The 20235-nt window shown below is 53.9% G+C and overlaps 1 protein-coding gene across 1 annotated transcript; it reads right to left on the reverse strand.

Annotated features, from left to right (window-relative positions):
- Positions 1–702: 702 nt before the first annotated feature.
- DCAKD (dephospho-CoA kinase domain containing) lies at positions 703–19506 on the reverse strand. Its single transcript, XM_061144249.1, has 5 exons — positions 19393–19506; positions 10334–10556; positions 9485–9688; positions 5189–5276; positions 703–1981 (listed from the first exon to the last, which is right to left on the reverse strand). The coding sequence occupies exons 2-5, from the start codon at positions 10443–10445 to the stop codon at positions 1690–1692; spliced, it is 696 nt and encodes a 231-aa protein (XP_061000232.1). The 5' UTR covers positions 10446–10556; positions 19393–19506; the 3' UTR covers positions 703–1689.
- Positions 19507–20235: the final 729 nt, after the last annotated feature.

A 20235-nucleotide genomic window follows, 5' to 3' on the forward strand; every position in this document is an offset into this window, starting at 1 on the left:
CCCACTGGGCCGAGAATCAGAATAATCACTATGTTACCTCCGGGTGTTACAATGCAGTGGTATCAGCATGTCACAGGTCTTCAAGAGGAGCCATCTTCTCCATGCCTGGGGTAATGGTGCTGGGAGGGGTCCATACCTTCCCTTCTTTCCCCCCTCTTGCCGGGTCTCAAACCACAGAAGCAGCCACCCTCTGCCGTTCTCATCCAGCCCTGGACCCACTCTGCAGCTTCCTTGACGAGCCTCAGCCCCTTCTGGGTTTGCAGTGAGTTAATGAGCTGGTCTCTAAAGTATGAGCAGCTTGGGGAAAGGGGGCACTGAATGTGGCCACCACAGCAGTCGCATTTGTCACACTCATTTCTGGCTTTAATAGGCTGCTGGCCGCAGGATCAACACATCAGCAGGTCTGCCGGCTCTGGCAAAAGGAAGCTGATGTCCACACTGGTCTAATTGGGTTGGGGAAGGAAGATGGAGTACGTGGATGTGAGGCTGCCCCAGCACCTCCAGTCCTCTCACACAGGTACGTCTGGACCTGGCTGAGTCCTTCTGGATGAAGTCAAGAGGGTGACTGTACCTTCTGGGGCTGGGGGAGTGAAGGGCCCAGGTCTTGGTGTGGGAGGAGGCCACGCTTAAGCCCAAATGGTCTGAGCGGAGTCTGGGAACCTCAGTTGGTCAGTGATGCTGGGGGTACACTGGCAGCATGGGGCATTTCAGATCAACACACTTTATTCAGCAAGAGTGGTAACTCAGGCTCTGCACCAGGAACAGAAATGAATAAGACACAGTTTCTGCCCGCAGAGGGCTTACAGTCTAGCAGGAGAGACCAACCAGCTTTTGGTTGATTATACTGTGGATTCAGGTAAAACATGATGGTGGTGGCAGGGTGGTAACCCAGAGCACCTAACCCCACCTGGAGCTTCAGGTGGTGCCTGAGTTAGAAGGTAACCAGTTGGGGGGGGGGGGGGGCAGAAGGGTTATTTTAGATTGGGGAGCAACAAGGCAAAGGCACAGAGGCAAGAAACATCCAGGTGCACGGGGACCACCAAGAGCTCAGGGAGGTAGAGTGGTAGGAGGCAGGGAGCGGGCTGCAGGGAGTGCTGGGCAAATGCCACGGGGGGACGGTGGGTCATCTCAGAAGAGGCCTGGCCTCTGCCTGGATATAGCATCACCCACAAGGGAATCCTTCCTGTATCCTAGCTGAGGGCTTCAGTCTATGGGGTAGTCCTGTTTGAAGGTGGCAGCCTTTGGTCCAAACTGATTCCCCGATGTCCACTAAAAGGACATTCTGGCCATGATGGGGCACGTGCTTGGAGATGGTTCAGTCCCAGGGATCCTCCCAGCTTTAAACACTGGTGACGGCCCCTGAGAGTGCTCCTCACCCCCACCCACAAGAAATTAACAATAGTCTCTCACTGTTACTGCCACACCCTCTCATGGACACTGTTCTGTGGGGGGTTCCAGAGGGAGGGGCTCTGGGGGAGGTGGAAAGGATCATCTGCTGACAGAGGGCTGTTTCCCTGCCTCAGACAGAATGTAGTATGTGCCCAGAGGAAAGGTAGGCCCAGGGCAGGGCTCCAGCCCAGATCCAGAGTGCGTGTGTCGAGGGGCTGGGAGGAAACCCGATGCATTTGTTACCTGGTTCCAGCCTCTGAGAAGATGGAGACCCAGCAGTTCCTGCCTTGGAGGGTCCAGCTAGGGGGCAGGCAGGAGGTAGTGGGTCAGCAGGTAGAGCAGACCGACGATGCCGGCCAGCCCCGTGAGGACCCCGAGCCGCAGTGGCAGGTACTCCAGGGAGTGCTCCAGCTCCGCGTGCAGCAGGACCACCTGGCGTTTGGTGACGCTCCACTCGCCCGAGTTGTCTAGAACATGGCGGGCCATGCGGACCTTGTCCTTCAGGGGCAGCTGGGCCTTGATCCTGGCCTCTGCGTCCTCGCGGCTCAGATTGTTCCGCCGCATCAGCCGGGCCAGCTGCGTGTCGCGGTCACTAAGGACCAGGCAGAAGGGCTGCTCAGACGCTGCAGGCTCCGGCCTCCCTCATCCCTCGTTATAGGGGTGAGCAGCCCTGGAAGCTCGGGCTCCCTCCACCTTACCCCACTCTTCGTGAGCACCCTAGCACCGCTGTGGGCTACCTAAGACCCTTAGTATAAATGGGGAGGGGAAAGGGGGGCAGCAGCTGTTTTCTGCCATCTAGGGTCTCTCTGCTTGGCTACCAGGCCCGAGATTCCTTGGTTTTTAAGATGGGAGGATTTGGTCACCTGGAATCAGCGACATCCTGCATCCCTGAATGGATGACCTTTGCTGAAAGGCCTGGGTCTGCAAGCTAAATGCTTCCTGCAGTTCCCCTGGGGACCAGGGCCTGCGGCATAAAAAATCAGCTTCCTGGGCTTCCACAAAGAGCCCTCTCCTGGTCTCCCCACACCCACCCCGGCACATTCAGGGCACAAGGGCTGTGCTGAGACGGTGGCCGCTGGGCTGGATGCCACGGAGGAAGCGAGATGCCCCAACGTGCTTCCAACAGGAGCAAGGACTTGAGAACCGGATCCCCTTGGCCCTTGGGACAGGACTGAGCACAGCACAGTAGGCCGAGCAGCACCCAGTCTCCCAGCTCCAGAGGAAATACAAAGAATGCCTCTCTTGCCTGCTCTGATGTTACTGCCTGGGCCTTCCTCAGCAAGCTCCCTGGCCTGCTTTGGCTACACAGGCACCGTCCGGCTGTCCTCTGGAGCAGGAGCATCTCTAGCAGCCCCCTAGCTCTCTGACTGCCTAAGCCCCTAGATGGGAACAAGGCGGGAAATGGCTGCAGCAGCTGTTTTCTGCCATCTGGGGGTCTCTCTGCTTTGCCACTAGGCCAGTTTTTTTCCAGTTATAAGATGGGAAGATCTGATGACTACAGTTTAGTCCCTTTAGTCTACTTGTGGCCTAGACCTGAGGACCTCCTGGGATGTGAAGACAGAAAGGACAGATATAACCTGAACACTAGCCAGTTCCAAAGCCACTGAGGACCAAATGCGGCAGAAAGTCATTTCTGGCTGACCAATCAGGGAAGACCTTATATAAAGATGGCGTTTGTACTGGCCTTGAAAAGTTGGTAGGACTTCTGACTTCCTTTGTTAGGAGGATAGCATGCTCTCAAGGTCATGGGGCCAGTTCCCACCTGGCTGAGAACAAGGACTATATGCAATCCTTGTCAGGGACTCTACAGATCTGTGGCTGGGAAAGTCAGGCTGAGAGAATGGAGATGGCTTGGGGCCACCAGTGAGCACTCATCCTTCAGAGGGTGAGGCTGAGACCAGTGGGCCTCCCAGGATGTGAACGTGGAACTCGCCAACAGCCCTTCCTGGAAGCTCAGCGAGAGTCCCATGTGATTAGTTTAAGGACTGATGTTGTTTGGGGTAAGGGAACTTTTGCCCAAACATTTACCCCACAATTGGCAAGCTCCTCAAAAAAATGAATAATCACTTTTTGGTATAATCACACTTTGGTAAATCCCCCATATTAGCTCAAATGCCCAAGGGGTAGTTTGCCAGTTAAAGGAGTCCATGTGGGGATGGACTTATTTTTGTTGAGTGTGGATTCCTTTTATGAAAGACAAATAATCCTTCATTTATCTCCTGGGTATCTCTCAAGAGTCATACAACCACATGTGATAACAGTGGGGGATGTATGGTACCCAGGACCCTGGGAAGGCTCTGGCCAGTGAGTGGGGCTGGAGGATCTCCTGGGAAGCTGGCAAATCCACAAAGCCCCATCTATCTGCCAGGAGCCACGGCTGTCTCTGTTCTTGGCAAAAGGAAAGCATGGGAGGAGGAAGGTGGGAAACGTAGGCCTGAGTCACCTGGTGACTGCAGATGCAACCGGGTCTTAATTTGTTTACTCAGGACAAAGAATCTGCCTGCAAAGCAGGAGACCTGGATTCAATCCCTGAGTCAGGAAGATACCCTGGAGGAGGGAATGGCAACCCACTCCAGTATTCTTGCCTGTAAAATAGAGAGAGGAGCCTGGCAGGCTACAGTCCATGGAGTCACAAAGAGTCAGATACGACTGAGCGACTAACACTTTCACTTAAACATTATACTCTGAGGTGGTTTTTTTTTTTTCCGATCCCTTGGTACAAAGTTTGGAATTATATTAAAACTCCAAGGCAAAGAGAACTCTGTCTTCATGGAGTCTGCTTGGCCTCAGTTGACAGTCTTTCCCAAACAGGGAACAAAGAACCCAGAGAGGATACAGGTTTACACGGGTAGACACAGGCCAGCGGGGGAAAGAAGAGGATGCCCGAGTCCCTGCTCCAGGCTCAGGAGATTCAGCCTGCCTTTAAGTGACAGCCCAGGGCTGGGAGCTGGGAGGGCAGGGTGGTGCTGGGGGTGCTGAGCACTCCGGGCCCTGCCTCCGGTGCTCCAGGAGCCTCCCCTGCATTGGTCTCCTGACAGCCACCCTGTGCCCCAAATGCCCGCAGAGCCAAGGGCCCACCTCTGCCTGCTGAATCTGTGGGTGGCCTCCCGGAAGTTTCTGGAAGGCAAAGACACCCTGAAGCCTCATCTACACTCACACCCCACTGGGACTATGACTCATTTTCTCTGACAGTTTGATCCTCTTGTTTGCCAAACCTGGATACCGGTGTGCTCCGTGTCCCGAGGGATTCTGAGAACAAAGCGCCTTCTTTAGCTGAGTTCTGACAGCTCCCTCTCTGCAACTTTCAGTTCATACATATTGCCAGTGGGTGACCTAGACAAATTCTGTAACTCCTGCCTTGAGTTTCCTATACCCCAGAAATATCAACTCCTGTCCTGACTACCTTATGTTGAGAGGTAAATTGATGTGGGAGCTGTTTGGAAAGTTGAGAAGCGTTACAGGAGGGAAAAGGAAACCACTGAATAAGAACATTGTCCCCCAGGGCAGGGCCCAGCATCTGGACTGAAATGCCTCCAAGAGCCAGCAGGGGGAGCCCTTCCCAAGCACTCGAGAGACACCTGGGGGCCATCACTTCCCACATCCATCCCCAGGCACGTCTGGGCCTGGCTCTATAGAGGTCAGTTTCTACAGGCTCTGGGCACTGCTACCCAAACCCCCTGGGCCTCCTGGTCACCATGTGGGGAAAGGGTAAAATGCGATGGGCCATCTCACAGGTATGCGCCTTACCCAGGGGTGCTCCTTTCCAGCCTCAGACGGGCCAGGCTGTGCACACACTCACCAGTATACCACCACTGTGTGCTTCATGTACTTGAGCAGTTTCTTGGTCTCAAAAAGCAGGGGGATGTCCAGAATCACGTAGCGGTATCCTGGGGAGAGGCCAGGAAATGCACAAATTCAATTCTGTAAGCACACACAGGACTACGTGCTCAGCGTGGGAATGAGCCAAAAACAATGTCCCCCACCATCAGGAGCTCCCCGGCAGAGTGGGGAGACCTTCTAAGGAAAGGCATAACCTGAATGCTGCTGCTAAGTCGCTTCAGTCGTGTCCGATTCTATGCGACCCCATAGACAGCAGGCCACCAGGCTCCCCTGTCCCTGGGATTCTCCAGACAAGAATACTGGAGTGGCTTGCCATTTCCTTCTCCAATAACCTGAATGTTAGCTGGTTCCAATGCCACTCAGGACAAAATGTTGCAGAAAGTCATTTTGGGGTGGATGATCCAGGAAGATCTCATAGAAGGAATGGCATTTGTAGTGGCCTTGAAAAGCAGGTTGGACCTCTGAGACTTGAAAATGAGGTGGGCGGAGGTGAGGGTTCCAGGAATGGGAGCAGCTCTGGCTGAAGTGGGGGCCTGGAGCAGAGTGAGGCAAAGCTGACAGAGCAGTCACAAAGGGTTGGGTTCCCCTGATCTGAAACCCAAAGAGTTGCCATTTCTGAACAGGGAGATGACACAGCTGAATTATAGGAAACTGGAGAGAGTTTCTGGGAGTAGCTGGGTCCTTTCTGCCCCATTTCACCCACCTTTCCTCAAAAAAAGAGGAAAAAGGGCTTCCCTGGTGGCTCAGTGGTAAAGAACCCGCCTGCCAATGCAGGAGACATGGGTTTGATTCCTGGTCCCGGAAGATCCCACATGCCGAGGGGCAACTAAGCCAGTATGCCACGACTACTGACCGCATGCTCTGGAGCTTAAGAGTTACAACTACTGAGCCCATGTGCTGCAACCACTGAAGCCCGCGCACCCTAGAGGCTGTGCTCTGCAACAAGAGAAGCCACCACAATGGGAAGCCTGAACACCACAACTAGAGAGTAGCCCCCACTTGCCACAACTAGAGAAAGCCCAGGGCAAGCAACAACGAAGACCCAGCACAGCCAAAAATAAATTAAAAAAAAAAAAAAAAAAAGAGGTTCTCCACCCCCAGGAGCCAGGAGCCAGGTCCAAGCCTGGCTCCCTGCTGAAGAGTCCGGCAAGGCTATCTATAGATTCTCCCCAAAAAACTCATATGTGGGCAGCGGGAGCTGCCCCAAAGGAAAGAGGCTGCTTCGTGGCATCAGAGGTAGAGCTCCAGCCAGGGAGAACACGTACTGGTTTGGAGGTGGTGGGTGGTTATGACTGATACTACAGAACCAACTCCCGAGGGGTAAATGATGCTGTCTAGCCCACCTACTATTGTGTTGGCCAAAAGGTACATTCGGGTTTTCCTGCAACATCCTATGAAAAAACCTGAATGAACTTTCTGGCCAACCCAATACAAGCCAAGGCCAGTTAAGGGGGCGGCGCCCTCACCCACTGTGAGCAGACAAGTCCCTGAGCTACTCACCCAGAAACACTTTGGGCTCCTAGTTCTCGACACCAGTGACCACTGTGTAAGTGTCAACAAGCTGGCATGGGTCCAGGAGCAGTGAGAAAGGGCTGGGCGCTGGCTCTGGCCCAGAGACGCCTGCCTGGCTTGGAAGATGACACACTGTGAACACTTCCAACCATATGTGGTACCATCTCAGGGGGTCATAGCGAAGCTGCACCCCAGGTGGTACTGGGGACACGGTGACCCAAGCCTCTGGGTTTCCTGTTCCTCAGGGCTCGAGGCTCAGGAAACCCAAGAGACGCCTTCAGGTGAAGCCAAGCTTGAGGGAATGGGCTCTGGGATGCGCCTCGGTGTGTGGCCCCCGCTGTTTCACTTTGGCCCCCTTACCAAGCCAAGCCTATGTCGGCGGGTGAAAAGATGACCCGCCTCACAGGAAGATAGTAAGGACTACGAGAACAAAAGTTTGTAAACCACTCAGCTCCCCATCACCCAGACCCTCACTTGAGGCTCCACAGATGATAGTCGCTATTACTTCCATTACCAGTGTTCCTGGAGGAAGGAGGCTGGCAGCGCAGGCTCCTCTCCAGCCCAAAGCAGGAGCCGAGTCCAGATCCTCCCTGGGCCTTTTATCTCCCTTTTCTGCTCCGCTCCCGTCCCTTTCTCTCCTGTCACTGTCCTTTCTCCTCAGCCCCTCTCGGGAGCTCGCGGCCAGCTCTTTGGTTCGCTGGCAAAGGGCTATTCAGCTGTCACATCGTTCCTGCTTGATAAGCTCTGCAAACCATCCTGACTCTATTAAGACATCCGTCTGCCTACGCGGAGACCTCCCAACAGCTGGTGATCTTATCTGATGTTTGATTATACCAACTCTGACAGTTGTATTTGTTATACTCATCAGGGGAAAACTGGGACTGAGGAAGCCACAGCTGTCGTCTCCATTTTTCACCTTATCGAGCTGAAAAGAGCTTTCTGGCTTTTATTTAAGTGGTGGTGGCTGGGGAGAGGGGAGGCTGGGTAGATGACACAGCAGGAGAACTTTGGAGCAGGTGACATTATCCGATGCGTAATTTCGTAAGGGGAGAGTCGCTGCCTCCCTGAAGCCCTGCAGACGTACATACTCATGCCTGGCCTGGGAGAGATCTCGAAAGGGCAGGAATGAAAGGCAGAAGGCCCCACTCCTGGTTGGCGGATGGGGCGGGGGAGGACAGGAGGGGTCCTGGCATAAACACAAGAGGCAGGACAAAGGCAGCAAGAGTCCAGAGACTCTCCTTGAGGGAGGCGGTGGGGAAGGAGGCTTACGACAAGGAGATGGGGAGCAAAGGCTGGTCTGGCAGGGAGGACACCCAGATCCGCTCCTGCCTGGCCAGGGCTCGGGGTCAGGGAAGGGAGTGTCAATATCAAGGCTGTCTGTCAATTCATTCCTTCCCTTCGGCAGGGAGGTACTGGCCGGGGCGGTGGGGTCTGGGGGGTAAGGTACCCACTCTGTACATGAGAACCTGATGCATGAGAGAATTTGGCCATGATCACAGTGCAAAAGTCTGGAAAAAAAGCATGAAGGCTCCTCATAGCCTCCGGGAAGCAAAGTCTCAGCCTCGTGACTGGTGACTGATGGCAGACAAGCAGGCAGGCCTTCAACGCAGAGCCTGGGCTGGAGGCCCCACGTCCCAGAGGCTGGCAGGCAGCTCTGCAGGGCCCCGGGCCAGCCTATCGTCTGATTCCAAGCCACTGCTCTGGGCTCTCCCCCTTCTCCTGGGGGCTCACCCCATCCTGGACAGTAATGATCAGGCCACCCCTACCCCATGCCACTCTGAAGAACTGTGCCTGGACTGTGGCGTACAGCTTGGGAAAAAGGCTGCCAAATACGCTCCCCTCCTCCAGACTTGCCCCATCACTTGGCTGGCCCTGCACATGTCCGGCTTGCTCTCTCCACTGAGGCCCAGCCCTGAAGGATTATCCTCCACTGGAATCCACCCCTGCCGGCACTGGCCATTCTGGAGCCTCCCTACCTCCCACCCTGCAAACTTACTCTCCCAGGCAGCTCAACCAGCACCAACTCTGACCACGGTTTACATCTGCTTGGTGACCCACAGTCACGGTGTGGACTCTTAGTCCCTAAGAACTTTCGAGATGGTATTATTAGCCTCACTTTGCGGAGGAGGAAACAGGCATAGGGGTGGGCTCACCCTGACAGTCATGCAGCTGGAAACCATGAGGGCTGGGACTTAAACTCTGGTCTTATGACTCCATTATTCGTCAGCTATTATTATTCCCTGAAGCTTCCCAGGTGGCTCAGCAGTAAGGAATCCGCGTGCAGTGTAGGAGATGCTGGTTTGATCCCTCTGTCGGGAAGATCCCCTGGAGAAGGGAATGTCAACCCACTCCAGTATTCTTGCCTGTAGAATTCCATGGACAGAGGAGCCTAGCGGGCTACAGTCCATGGGGTCACAAGAGTCATACAAGACTTAGTGACTAAACCACAACAACATCATTATTACTCCCACCCCTATGAGAAAAATCAGCTTCCTGGAGTTCAGTGCTCAAAAGCCTCAAGCGCCTCTTCTCGTTAAACTGTCCACTCCCTTAAGAGTTGAGGGACATCACTTCATCTTTCTGAGGTTGGTACCCGGCTGCACAGGGGATGCCAATGAGCAGAGTGAATTCGACAGCCTGCATGAAAACTGGTTCCTCCCTCCATGGACAATCTCTCTGCACAGAAGGGTTCGTGCCTGGAGGAACTGGCTCTGCCCTGCCTGGTCCCAGGTCCGGGACTTACCCCGGAGGAAGTACTTGAAGGTCTCTTTCATCATTTCCTTGCAGATCTCAGGGTGGGTGATGCTGTTGAGCAGGTGCCGCCGGTCGGGCTGGTTAAAGATCAAGTTGCCCAGGACCTTGCGATCGATGTCGCCGTTCTCCAGCAGGACCTCGGTGCCGAAGGCCTCCACGATGCGCCGGTGGGCGGGGTATCCCGGCTGGACAACTGGGGCAGGAAGAGGAACCTGCGTCATTCTCTGGAGCCTCCAGGCCAACAAGGGGACTCCCAGGGGCTACAGGCAAAATGATGGGGCAACCCAGGGGTGCTTCTTTCAGCTGGAGCAAAAACAAAATCAGGGAGACTTCCTTGATGGTCCAGTGGTTAAGAATCCACCTGCCAATGCAGGAGACCTGGGTTCAATCCCTGGTTCAGGAAGATCCCGTATGCTGAGGGGGCCACTAAGCCCACATGCCAAAACTACTGAGCCCGTGTGTCTAGAGCCTGTGCTCCACAACAAGAGAAGTGCCGCAATGAGAAGCCTGTGCACCGCAACCAGAGAGCAACCTTCTCTCGCTGCAACTAGAGAAAAGCCTGTGCAGCAATGAAGACCGAGTGTAGCCAGAAATAAGTAAATAATGTTTTAAAGATCAGAGGAGGGAAAGCAGTTAGGGAGGGGACCAGAGCACCCAGAATCCCTCGTGTTGGTCATGGGGTGAGGGGAGGGGGAGGGACGAGTGAGCAGAAGAGAGGGGGCCACAGGGGGTGGCAGCAGGAGACCAGGCTGATGGGAAAGGCCTGGAAAAAGGTGAGGCCTGACGGAAGGAAGGAAGCAGAGAGGAGCTGCAGGGTACAGCTGTGCCCACAACTCACCGTGCCGGGCAATGACGTCCACATCGATCACCGCACAACCCAGCTGCTGGAACACCTGGATCACCGAGCTCTTGCCCGAAGCGATGCCCCCTGTCAGGCCCACCAAGAACATCTTCCCAGGAAGGAGGGAGGTCGGTGAGACGGAGAACCAGGAGCCCGGAGTCACTAGGGGCCAAGCTCTGCAGTGGTGAGGGTCCTCCACAGGAGCGCTGGAAGGACCTTCCTGTGGGACAGAGCAGCCCGGTCAGGGTGGGGCCAAGAGGCTGGGGAAGGTGAGGCAAAGGCAGGCAAAGCCAAGGAGTGCCGCGGCCTGAGCCTCAGTGGCTCCAGATCCACCTGAGACAGAAAACTCTTTAACAGAGGCCTCTGGTATTCTTTTAAAAACAGTCACAGAGAAGGCAAATTCTAACACTATGCAAATTTAGCCATCAAAATGCTGAGCAGGCAGAGCGAGGTCAAGTGCTGTTAGGCAGAGAGCTTTCTGGAGGCGGTGATACCCCACTGAGGGCAAACTTCCCACAGGAAAGGGACAGCTGTCCCTCTGGGGTGAACCCAAGGCACTCTCCAGATGCCCCCAGCATGCCGCCAGCCCCCACTTCCTTGTCTGGACCAGAGGCTCACGGGAGGAAACGGCCTGCCCCGCGTGCCCCAGCACTAGCACTGGGACAGCCTGGGCAGCTGGTCGGGACTGAGAGGAATAATCCCTCCTCCTCATAGAAAAAGTGACCCAGGTGGGGAGCCCAGCGGCAGCAGTTTTAGCCCAAGGTTTGGAGAAGGATGGAGCATGCCAAGAATAATGAGGAAAGGATGACAGGCTTGATGGGTAGACAGCCTTAAACCTGGCATCGTGACCTGTGGCTCTCAGACGAAGCTGCAATACACCTAGAGGCTAGAAGCATGGATCCCTTCAAATTCAGCTCTTCCACTTACATGCCATGCAATCCAGGGCAAGTCACTTGCCTCTGGGAACCTCAGTTTTCTCATCCATAAAATGGGGTAAAATGGGGATGACAGGACCTGCCTACTAAAGCCGTTGTGCAAAAACTCTGCAGATTGAGAAAATGCATCTACAGCCCTTAGCACACTACCACTCACATGGTAAATGCCCAGGAAAAGAGGTGAGGGTGCTGGTGCAGGGTGGACGCTGGGGGTTATGCTCATGTGGCAAGGCATGGAAAGGAAAAGACTTTCATGAAATTAGGTCTCCATTCCTGCAACTGCAGACTCTTGCAGTGGATTTTAAGCTATGTTGCATTTTCAGTAAACATGGTTACCATGTCTTGGACTTTGTTCCCAAGCTGGGAGAAATTATATCCAAGGCCAGGTCGCTCTCATCCTTCCTTCAAAAGTGTCAAAGGAAGGGTTTCCAGGACCTTGAAATCTGTCACAGGACTTTTTTTTTTTTTGGTTAAACAGCAGATTTACTGTCCTGATTACACTTTGCTTGAGCTTATATTCCAGTAGTCATGTACAGATGTGAGAGTTGGACCATAAAGAAGGCTGAGTGCCAAAGAATTGATGCTTTCAAATTGTGGTGCTAGAGAAGACTCTTGCAAGTCCCTTGGACAGCAAGGAGGTCAAACCAGTCAATCCTAAGGAAATCAACCCTAAATAATCATTGGAAGGACTGACGCTGAAGTTGAAGCTCTAATACTTAGGCCACCTGACATGAACAGCTAACTCACTGGAAAAGACCCTGATGTTGGGAAAGACTGAGGGCAAAAGGAGAAGAGGGCGGCAGAGGATGAGATGGTTGGGTGGCATCACTGATTCAACAGACTTGAACTTCGGCAAACTCCAGAATGATGAGGGACAGGGAGGCCTGGTGTGCTGCAGTCCTTGGGGTCACAAACAGTCAGACACGACTTAGCGACTGAACAACAATACTGAAATGAGCCTGCCTCCCCTGAGGACACACCAGTGATGGGGAGGCGGCGGCTCGGATGTGGGCTGGCTGGCTGGGTGCCTCGAGGTGACACCAACCTAGAAGTTGAAATCTGCCCGGGCTCATTCTCATTCAGGGGAGCCTGGGATGGAGAGAGGAAAATATCCACCAGTCACCACCCAAACGGAGTTCTGACTAAATTATTAAACCGTTTACAAAGTCTGCTCCTCAATCTCTGAGACTGGAGTTGCCCTCAGGTAGGTCTCCCCACAGCTTACAAAAGAGGAGTTAAGGATTGGATTCAGCTGTGAAAGAAATTTTTTTTCGTCCACTCAGCTGATACTTTGAAATGGAATACCCAACAGTGGCATTCTTCATCCCAACTGTCTCCTGTTGTCCCTAAAGCCCTGGGTCTTCTCTTCTGCTGAAGACCTGCCTGGAGGGACGTGGTGGGGCCGGAGAACTGGCCGCAGCTGAGGGAAAGGACCGGGCCTGCTTCTCCACAGGGGCCTGACACCTCATCAATGAGAACAAGTTTACTGGGTTGGGTAAAGGGGCCTGGAAGACCACGTGGCCGAGCTGACCTCACCTCCTGCCTGTATACAGGACGGGACCCTTCTGGAGACCTACTGCACCAGACCTCGGGGGAGAGGGGTGGAGGCACCCAGGTGGTTCTGTCGTGTCACAGGGCTTGGGACGGGCTCTTTTTTTATGATGGTATAGACTGAGGACCAGAGAAGACGGGACTTGCCCAGGACCACAGCTAAAAACAGAGCCTGGATGGAAATCGGGGCTCCTAACTCTGTCCAGACCTCTGCCTTCATGTACTCAGGGAATGGGAAATTAATTTACATTTAGATTAAGACGAAATAAGGAGGGTGAGTCTGTCTGCAGGGGTCAAAGAAAAATGATTTCTTGACAATCACACTGGTTTTCCCTCTGCAGAACAGGGGGCCGAGTCTAACAGATGACCACTACGGCACAGGCTCAGGGTCTGCCCCTGGCTCCTGGGGTAACCTAGTGAGATTCTCCCTTTCTTGGGGCCCTGACTGACCGATTGTATAAAGAGACTCACAGCGGCTTGGCCTCCACTGGGAAGGGCGAAGGGATGGAGGCATGCATGCCCCAGGAGGCTGTGAGCCCCTGGCTTGAAGGGGCCAGACAAATACCAGCTGTTCCAGTCCTATAAGCCCCTCCATAGCTCGCGCCCTCACAAACTGCTGACTGAGCCCCTGTGGGCTTTGCAGCAATCAAAGCAAAACACAGGTCTTGCCCCTCAGGAAAGCTTGGCGAGACAGACAGTAACAAATGAAACCAGCCAAGAAGGGAACACTGACAGGTGACCAAGAGCTGTCACATGGTACTCACCCTGGGGCTGGGGAGCGCTGGTCCGCCCCCAGGAGCCGCCCTGACCCAAGGGCCCACTGAACTCTCAAGGCTCAGCAAGGAGGAAAGGTTTAGGTTCCAAGCTGCCTGGAAGTCAGGCCCCTGGTCCACCCAGACCTGCCCCATAGCTCTGCCCCAGGCACCTACTGGAGCGGCGACCACCTCCAACATCCTCTTCCTGGTGTGGCTCAAAAATCATCACTTCGTAGAATCCACCTCAGTTCCCCTCACTGCACTGCCATCCTAAAGCTGGCTGTGATCTGAATCCCCAGTGAAACTTTAGAAAAAGTGCAGAAGAAACCCAGCCTTCACCCTGGCCCCCTGCCTCTGAATCTAGGGCGGAAACTCGCGTCCCAGCCAATCAGACACCAGAACCCCAGTGAAAATGGAAGGCTGTGGACTGGAGCTGAGAGGTCTGGTCCCAGCCTCTGCACTCTGCCAGAAAACTAGTCGTGACTTTGGGAAGCCTCCTCAGCAGCCTGGCCCAAGGTGGGAAGCGCCCCGAAGAGAGAAACAGCGGAGCCCCAAATGCCTGATCTCCGTTGATCCTCCGTCTGATCCTCCATCTCCACACCTGTAAATGTGGGGCTGGACTTCCAGCAGGAAGAACAGCAGCGGCCCTGGGGTAGGCTGTGAGCCACGCTGCATGTCCTTCCTCCCCTCCTGTGGTCCAGAGCTCTTCCCAGGGTGACCAGATGGCACGCCGACTGGTGGCCGGCCGTCGTCTTCCCTCCTCAGCACCCAAAGCTGTTCAGAGCGTTGGCTTAGCTGGAGAAGGAAGGACAACACCGGGGCCCACAGCGACAAAGAGAAGCCAGTGAGTGGGAGCTGGATTCCAGAGCTGATCCTGGGCCTGGGATCCTGAGGGGGAGGAGCCACATCCAATCTTTCTCCTCCCTCTGTCTCCACATCGATAGGAGGCAGCAGGGAGTAAAGAAAGGGTAAGGACTGGGGTCAGAAGAGGGGGGTCTTCAGCCCTGCGAGGTGACGATGGAATTCTGTTGTGCGCCACTACCTCTGGGCCCTTTGGTTTTGACTTCTTGGGCCCCCATGGTCCGGAGACAACAAAGAAAATACATTTGGGGAAGGTTGATCTCTCTTGGAATCTCCCCTGACAGCTTTTCTTAGGGAAAAATGAGAGTGGACTGCTTCACGGGCCTCCAGACAACCCCCTGCTGTTTGGGGAATTCTCAGTCCACCATGCCCACCCTGCTAACCTAAGCCACCCGCACCCAGAGCCTAGACCCCTGCAGGAGCCTGTGACCTGGCACCCCCTCCCCCCCAGTCCCTGCCTTGCTTCTCTCAAGGCGGCCAAGATCATGGCTTAATGTGAACATCTGCTCCTGTCATTCCCATCTAAAACCTTCGCTGTGTTTCTCCTCCTCCTCCTCGACTTCAGAGGCCTCTGGGTCCTGTGATACCGCACTGTCCACCCTACTCCCATCCCCTCCGTCACCCCTCGTCCACGCCTGTGCTCATCACATGCGCCTGCTGCCTGACCCTGAACACCAGGCTCTTTCTTACCTCGGAGCCTCCACGTCTGCGGTTCCCCTGTCCACCGCCCTCACCTGGCGGACTCCTCGAGTCATCCCTTCGCCAATCAGGCACCAGGCACTGTTCAGAACAAGGGCGCCTGCCCCCACGGAGCTCACACTCACTGAAGGAGGCAGTAGGGGAGGTATAGAAAGAGAAAGCTCACGATATGTGAAGCAGTGCTAAGCAGGGGAGGGGATCAAGGATGGGGGTCCTTGCTTTGAGGGACCAGAGTGGTCACTCTGAATCAGGACCTAACAGTGGGAGGGAGCAGGTCACCTCTCTCAGTGCAGCCTGTCCCCCCAACCCAAATTGGGCTCCTCACACCTCTCACCACTTCATTTCCTCTCCTTCCCTTGTGCCCACCCAGCTTTGTGCTTCTGTTTGCATGAGGATGTGTTAGATAAAAAAAGCTCCACAAGGCCACAAGCTGTGTCCAGCACTTGGCCCCTTTTGTCCCTAGCACCTAGCCCAGGGTCCAGGGTCTGTCACTCACCAGGTGAGTGATATTGGTCACCTTATTTAACCTTCCTTTGAGTTATTTAACCTTCATCTGTAAAATGGAGCTAAGGAGCCCTACTCTGGTTGCCATGAAAAGTAAATGAATTAATATATGTAAAGTACTTAGAACAGTACTTAGCACACATGGAGCTCTCAACCAAAGCTCCCTTTTCATGCTGATAGTGTTTGATGAGCATCGTAGAATGACTGACTGACCAACTCCATGAGCAGGGAAGGTGACCGGAAATACGTGGGGTCACATTCTCCCTTCATCGGCACAGAGGAGGCTCCCAGCGTGCTCCTCTATCCATGAGAACACACTGCTCACTGCTAGTAAATCCCCCCTGGAGAAAAGTGGAGACAAACAGAACACCCAGCAGCTTCAAGCAGAGTAAGGAACTGATATGTGAATGGACACTCTCTGCTCCCTCAGGAGAGCTCGGGGCTTGGTTGGGAGCGAATTCTATTGTTCTGCATCTCCCAACCAAAAGCCCCACACCTGCCGGCTGGGGCCAGGAGTCTGCTCCCTCATTAACTTCCAGCCTCCTCCCTCCTCTGCAGCCTCTCATGATTTCACCCTGGGCCGGCCTGACAGGCCACGAGCCTTTCTTTTGAATTACTTTCCAAAGCGGGTGTATCCACTTTGCTCCAATGATCAATATAATCATTCATGAAAACGAGTTGTTCCCTACCTTGGGACCCAATTATTTTCTTGTGGAACCAGAGGTTGCAAAAATATATTGTTTTCCAGTTAACTAGTAAGTGCTATTTTTATCTACGCTTTCCCAACTCCTGATCTTTCATTATTGGTGAGAGGTTGCTCTTTAAACCTGAGTCCAAGTTCTCCTCGTCCGCTGGACCTATATTAAGTCAGCACCTCCTCCTCCAGGTTGCCAGGAGCTGGAGGGAGTCCCCAGAGCAGGTGTGGCGCTCAGCCTGCCTCTCCCTCTGCCCTGCCAACACCAAGGGAAGGCAGGTCTCTCTTCTAGAGCCCTCTCCAGGCACACATCACTGCTCCAGGGAGGTTTTATGGGTGGACAGGGAGGTTGTTTGGACTGGACAACTATGCTAGTGTTCACAAAGAAAAATGATCACAGGGAAAGCCAAACCTCAGGGGCTGTGAAGTCACAGGGCCTGAGCTGGGCAGTCATGTGGCCTCGGGCAATATACTTCAGCGCTGTGGGCTTCTGTTTCCTTACGTATAAAATGGGATTAATAATGACTACTTGGGACTTTCCTGGTGGTCCAGCGGTTACGACTCCAAGCTCCCAATGCAGGGGACCTGGGTTCAATCCCTGAGGGGGAGCTAGGATTCTGAATGCTGCATGGCGCAGTCAATAATAATAACTATGCACAGGGGTTTCATCAGGACTGAATGAGGTACCATATGCCACCATCACCTCATCTTTCCTAACTCAACGTGTGACACGTCGGCGACGGTGGTCTACTCCCTTTTCCTGAAGGGCACCTCCGTCCTTTCAGTTGCTCAACCCCAAACCCTCAGCATCCTTCCGGTTCCTCTCTCACAATCTTCATCCAACCCACCTGCCCCCTGCCAGCTCTACCTCCCAGACATGCCTGGTTCCTCCCGGAGCCCCGCATCTGGCTCCCGGTCACTGCAGTGACTTCTGAGTCATCTGCTGCCACCTTTGCTCCCTGACAGTCTGCTGGTCACACAGCAGCTAGTGTGATCCTAAGTCAGATCACATCACCTCTCCATCTCAGAGTTCCTGTGTGTCTCTGGACAGACTCAGCTCCAGCCTCTCTGGGCACCTCCTCCCACTCTCCCCATCAAATGAGACCCTCCAGTCACCCTGGCCCCTTGCTGCCCCTTGACTGTGTTGGGTACCTCCCACCTCAGGCCTGTGGACATGCTGGCTGTTCCCGCCACATGCAGGACAGGACCCTTTTCCCAAAGGTCACAAGGCCCCTTTCCCCTTCTCTGTCCCACTGCTACCCAATCAGACTGTCCTGAATATATAAAGTAGCACCCCTCCGTTTCCCTCATGTTCCACTTTTCTTCACTGTGCTTATTATCACCCCTCAAATATATCTACATGATTATTTGTAATCTGTAATCTGCCTCTCCCCCTAGAATCTGAACACTATTGTATTTAAGGTGCTTAAAACAGGGCCCAATAAGTAGAAGGGCCTCAAAAAACATCTATTGAATACACAAAATATAAGTGTTAGTCGTTCAGTTTGCGACCGTATAGACTGTAGCCTCCAGGCTCCTCTGGCCACGGAATTCTCCAGGCAAGAATATTGAAGTGGGTAGCCATTCCTTTCTCCAGAGGATTTTCTCCACCCAGGGATCGAACTTGGGTCTCCCGCATTTTGGGCATTCTTTACCATCTGAGCCACCAGGGAAGCCCCTGCATACACGAAGCACACAGCTAAATGTCCAGCTCATGGGTAAGCAGGGTTAGGGTTAGTTACTCATTCTGAGGCAGGAGGCAGATGCCCCACCCCCACCCCCCAGGGTAAAAAAATTGGAGATTCATTCTCTATTGACCAAAAAACCCCAAGATGTTAATAGCGGGACAATTAAGGGAGGAGGCCGGACCCTGCAGAGACCACATATTTCTCATTCCTGAAGTCAGGAGATCTCCCTGAACACACATGGGCAGAAAAGGCTCCTAGGAGGCCAAAGAGGAATCATATCAAGGGATGATCTACCCAGATGCCTTTTCGGTAGGATCCATCTTGGCTAAAAGATGCATATGCCCACATGGAAGGATCCTAAGATATAACGAATATATATCTGCACCACTGGCCGCAAAGAAAACACATTTCAAAGCCTTCCATTTCCTCAACTTTAAAACTAGGACTTAATGTCAAGGTTCATTCGGGTGAAAATTTCCCCATAACTAAGAGAGAGAAAAATTTTTGCAAACTTCGTAAACAAACTCAGCGCCAGAGGCGCCAAAGCCTCCATTTGGGAAGCGGGGAGTGGGGAGAGAAGTAGGCTGCCCTTTTCATAAACGCCAAGAGTTGGGAACTCCACACCACCGATGTTTCATGTGAGCAAACAAGAGTCGGAGCGGTACCCACAGTCACACAACTGCAAATTGCAGAGGCTGAATTCAAAAATCAAACTTAGATCTGACCACAAAGGTCTGAAGTGCAGGGGGTGGTGGTTTAGTCGCTAAGTCGGGTCAACTCTTGCGGCTCCATTGACTGTAGCTGCCAAGCTCCTCTGTCCACGGAATTCTTCAAGCAAGAACCCTGGAGTGGGTTGCCATTTCCTTATCCAGGGATCCTTATCCCGACCCAGGGATCGAACCCGGGTCTCCTGCACTCTGCAGGCAGATTCTTTACCGAGTGAGCTACGAGGGGAGCGGCTTTGGCCTGAACCTTGGTTTAAATTCACCATCTCCACTGCTTTCTAGTTGTAAACCTTTCTCAGTTTCCACAGCTCTAAAATTGGTAAAACATCACCTTACTTAGTAGGGTTGTTGTCAAGGCAATGAGCCACGGAGGTAAAAGCGTTTGACCAATAGCTGCTACATAGTATGTGCTCAATAAACTGTAATCGAGACTCAAAAGAAAGGCGTGTATTCTACGCCAGCCCAACATGACTACTGCGCCGAGAATAGGGCGCCTGGACACAATGCCTTCAGGCTGGACGAGGCCCTACAGGCGCGGTGGCCTGAATGCCAGAGTAGACAAAGCGGCCCCAGGCGCCGCAACCCGGCCAGCCCCCTCCCCCGGGTCCGGCCGCTCCCACTTGCCCATGCGGCGCGCTACGTACCCTGGGACTCAGAGCCGGCTTGGGCCGCCGCCGCTCGCCCAATCTCAGAGGCGCTTACTGGGTGGCTCTCTGAAGACAGGCGGGGCCTCGGGAGCGCGCGCACGTGGACCGGACGTCCGGCCTGCTGAAGGGGGCGGGGCCGGCGACTGGGGGCGGGACCCGGAAGGCGCGCCTCCCTAGAGTGCTGGATTACTCCGCCCTGGGCGGTAAAACATTTCCAAGCTGGAAGAAACCCGGAGCGGGGGAGCCTAACTTCTAGTTTAGGACTGGCCATCACTAGCTGTGCAGCCTCTGGCAATGGTAACAATTGCCATGGTAGCGGCTACGGCCAAGTCTTAACAGCACTCTGTAGGCAGTCTCATTGAATCTTCACAGTCCTTGAGGTAGATACCATTACCATCCCCTTTTTATATTTATTTTAGCCTGGCTGGGCAGCTTGTGGGATCTTAGTTCCCTGACCAGGGATTAAACTCCGCCCTCATCAGTGAAAGTGCAGAATCCTAACCACTGGACTTGTTGCAGGAAGGGAGACCCCTTCCAGGGCCTGAAATTGGGCTCTTGTCTAACACTTGGAAATGAATTGTCCAAGGAGACACATGTGCTGACAAAACAAGAGATTGTACTGGGAAAGGGCTCCCAGCCGGAGAGTAGCAGGGTAAAGGAACCCAGGAGAACTGTTCTGCCACGTGGTTCGCAGTCTCTGGTTTCCTGGTGATGGGATTGTGTTGTCTTTAGCCAATCATTCTGACTCAGGAGTCCTTCCTGGTGGTGGACGCTTTGTTCAGCCAAGATGGATGCCAGTGAGAAGGCTTCTGGGAGGTGGTCAGACATGTGGTGTCTCCT

This window comes from Dama dama, chromosome 5 (assembly GCF_033118175.1).
Source record: "Dama dama isolate Ldn47 chromosome 5, ASM3311817v1, whole genome shotgun sequence".
Classification (NCBI taxonomy): Eukaryota; Metazoa; Chordata; class Mammalia; order Artiodactyla; family Cervidae; genus Dama; species Dama dama.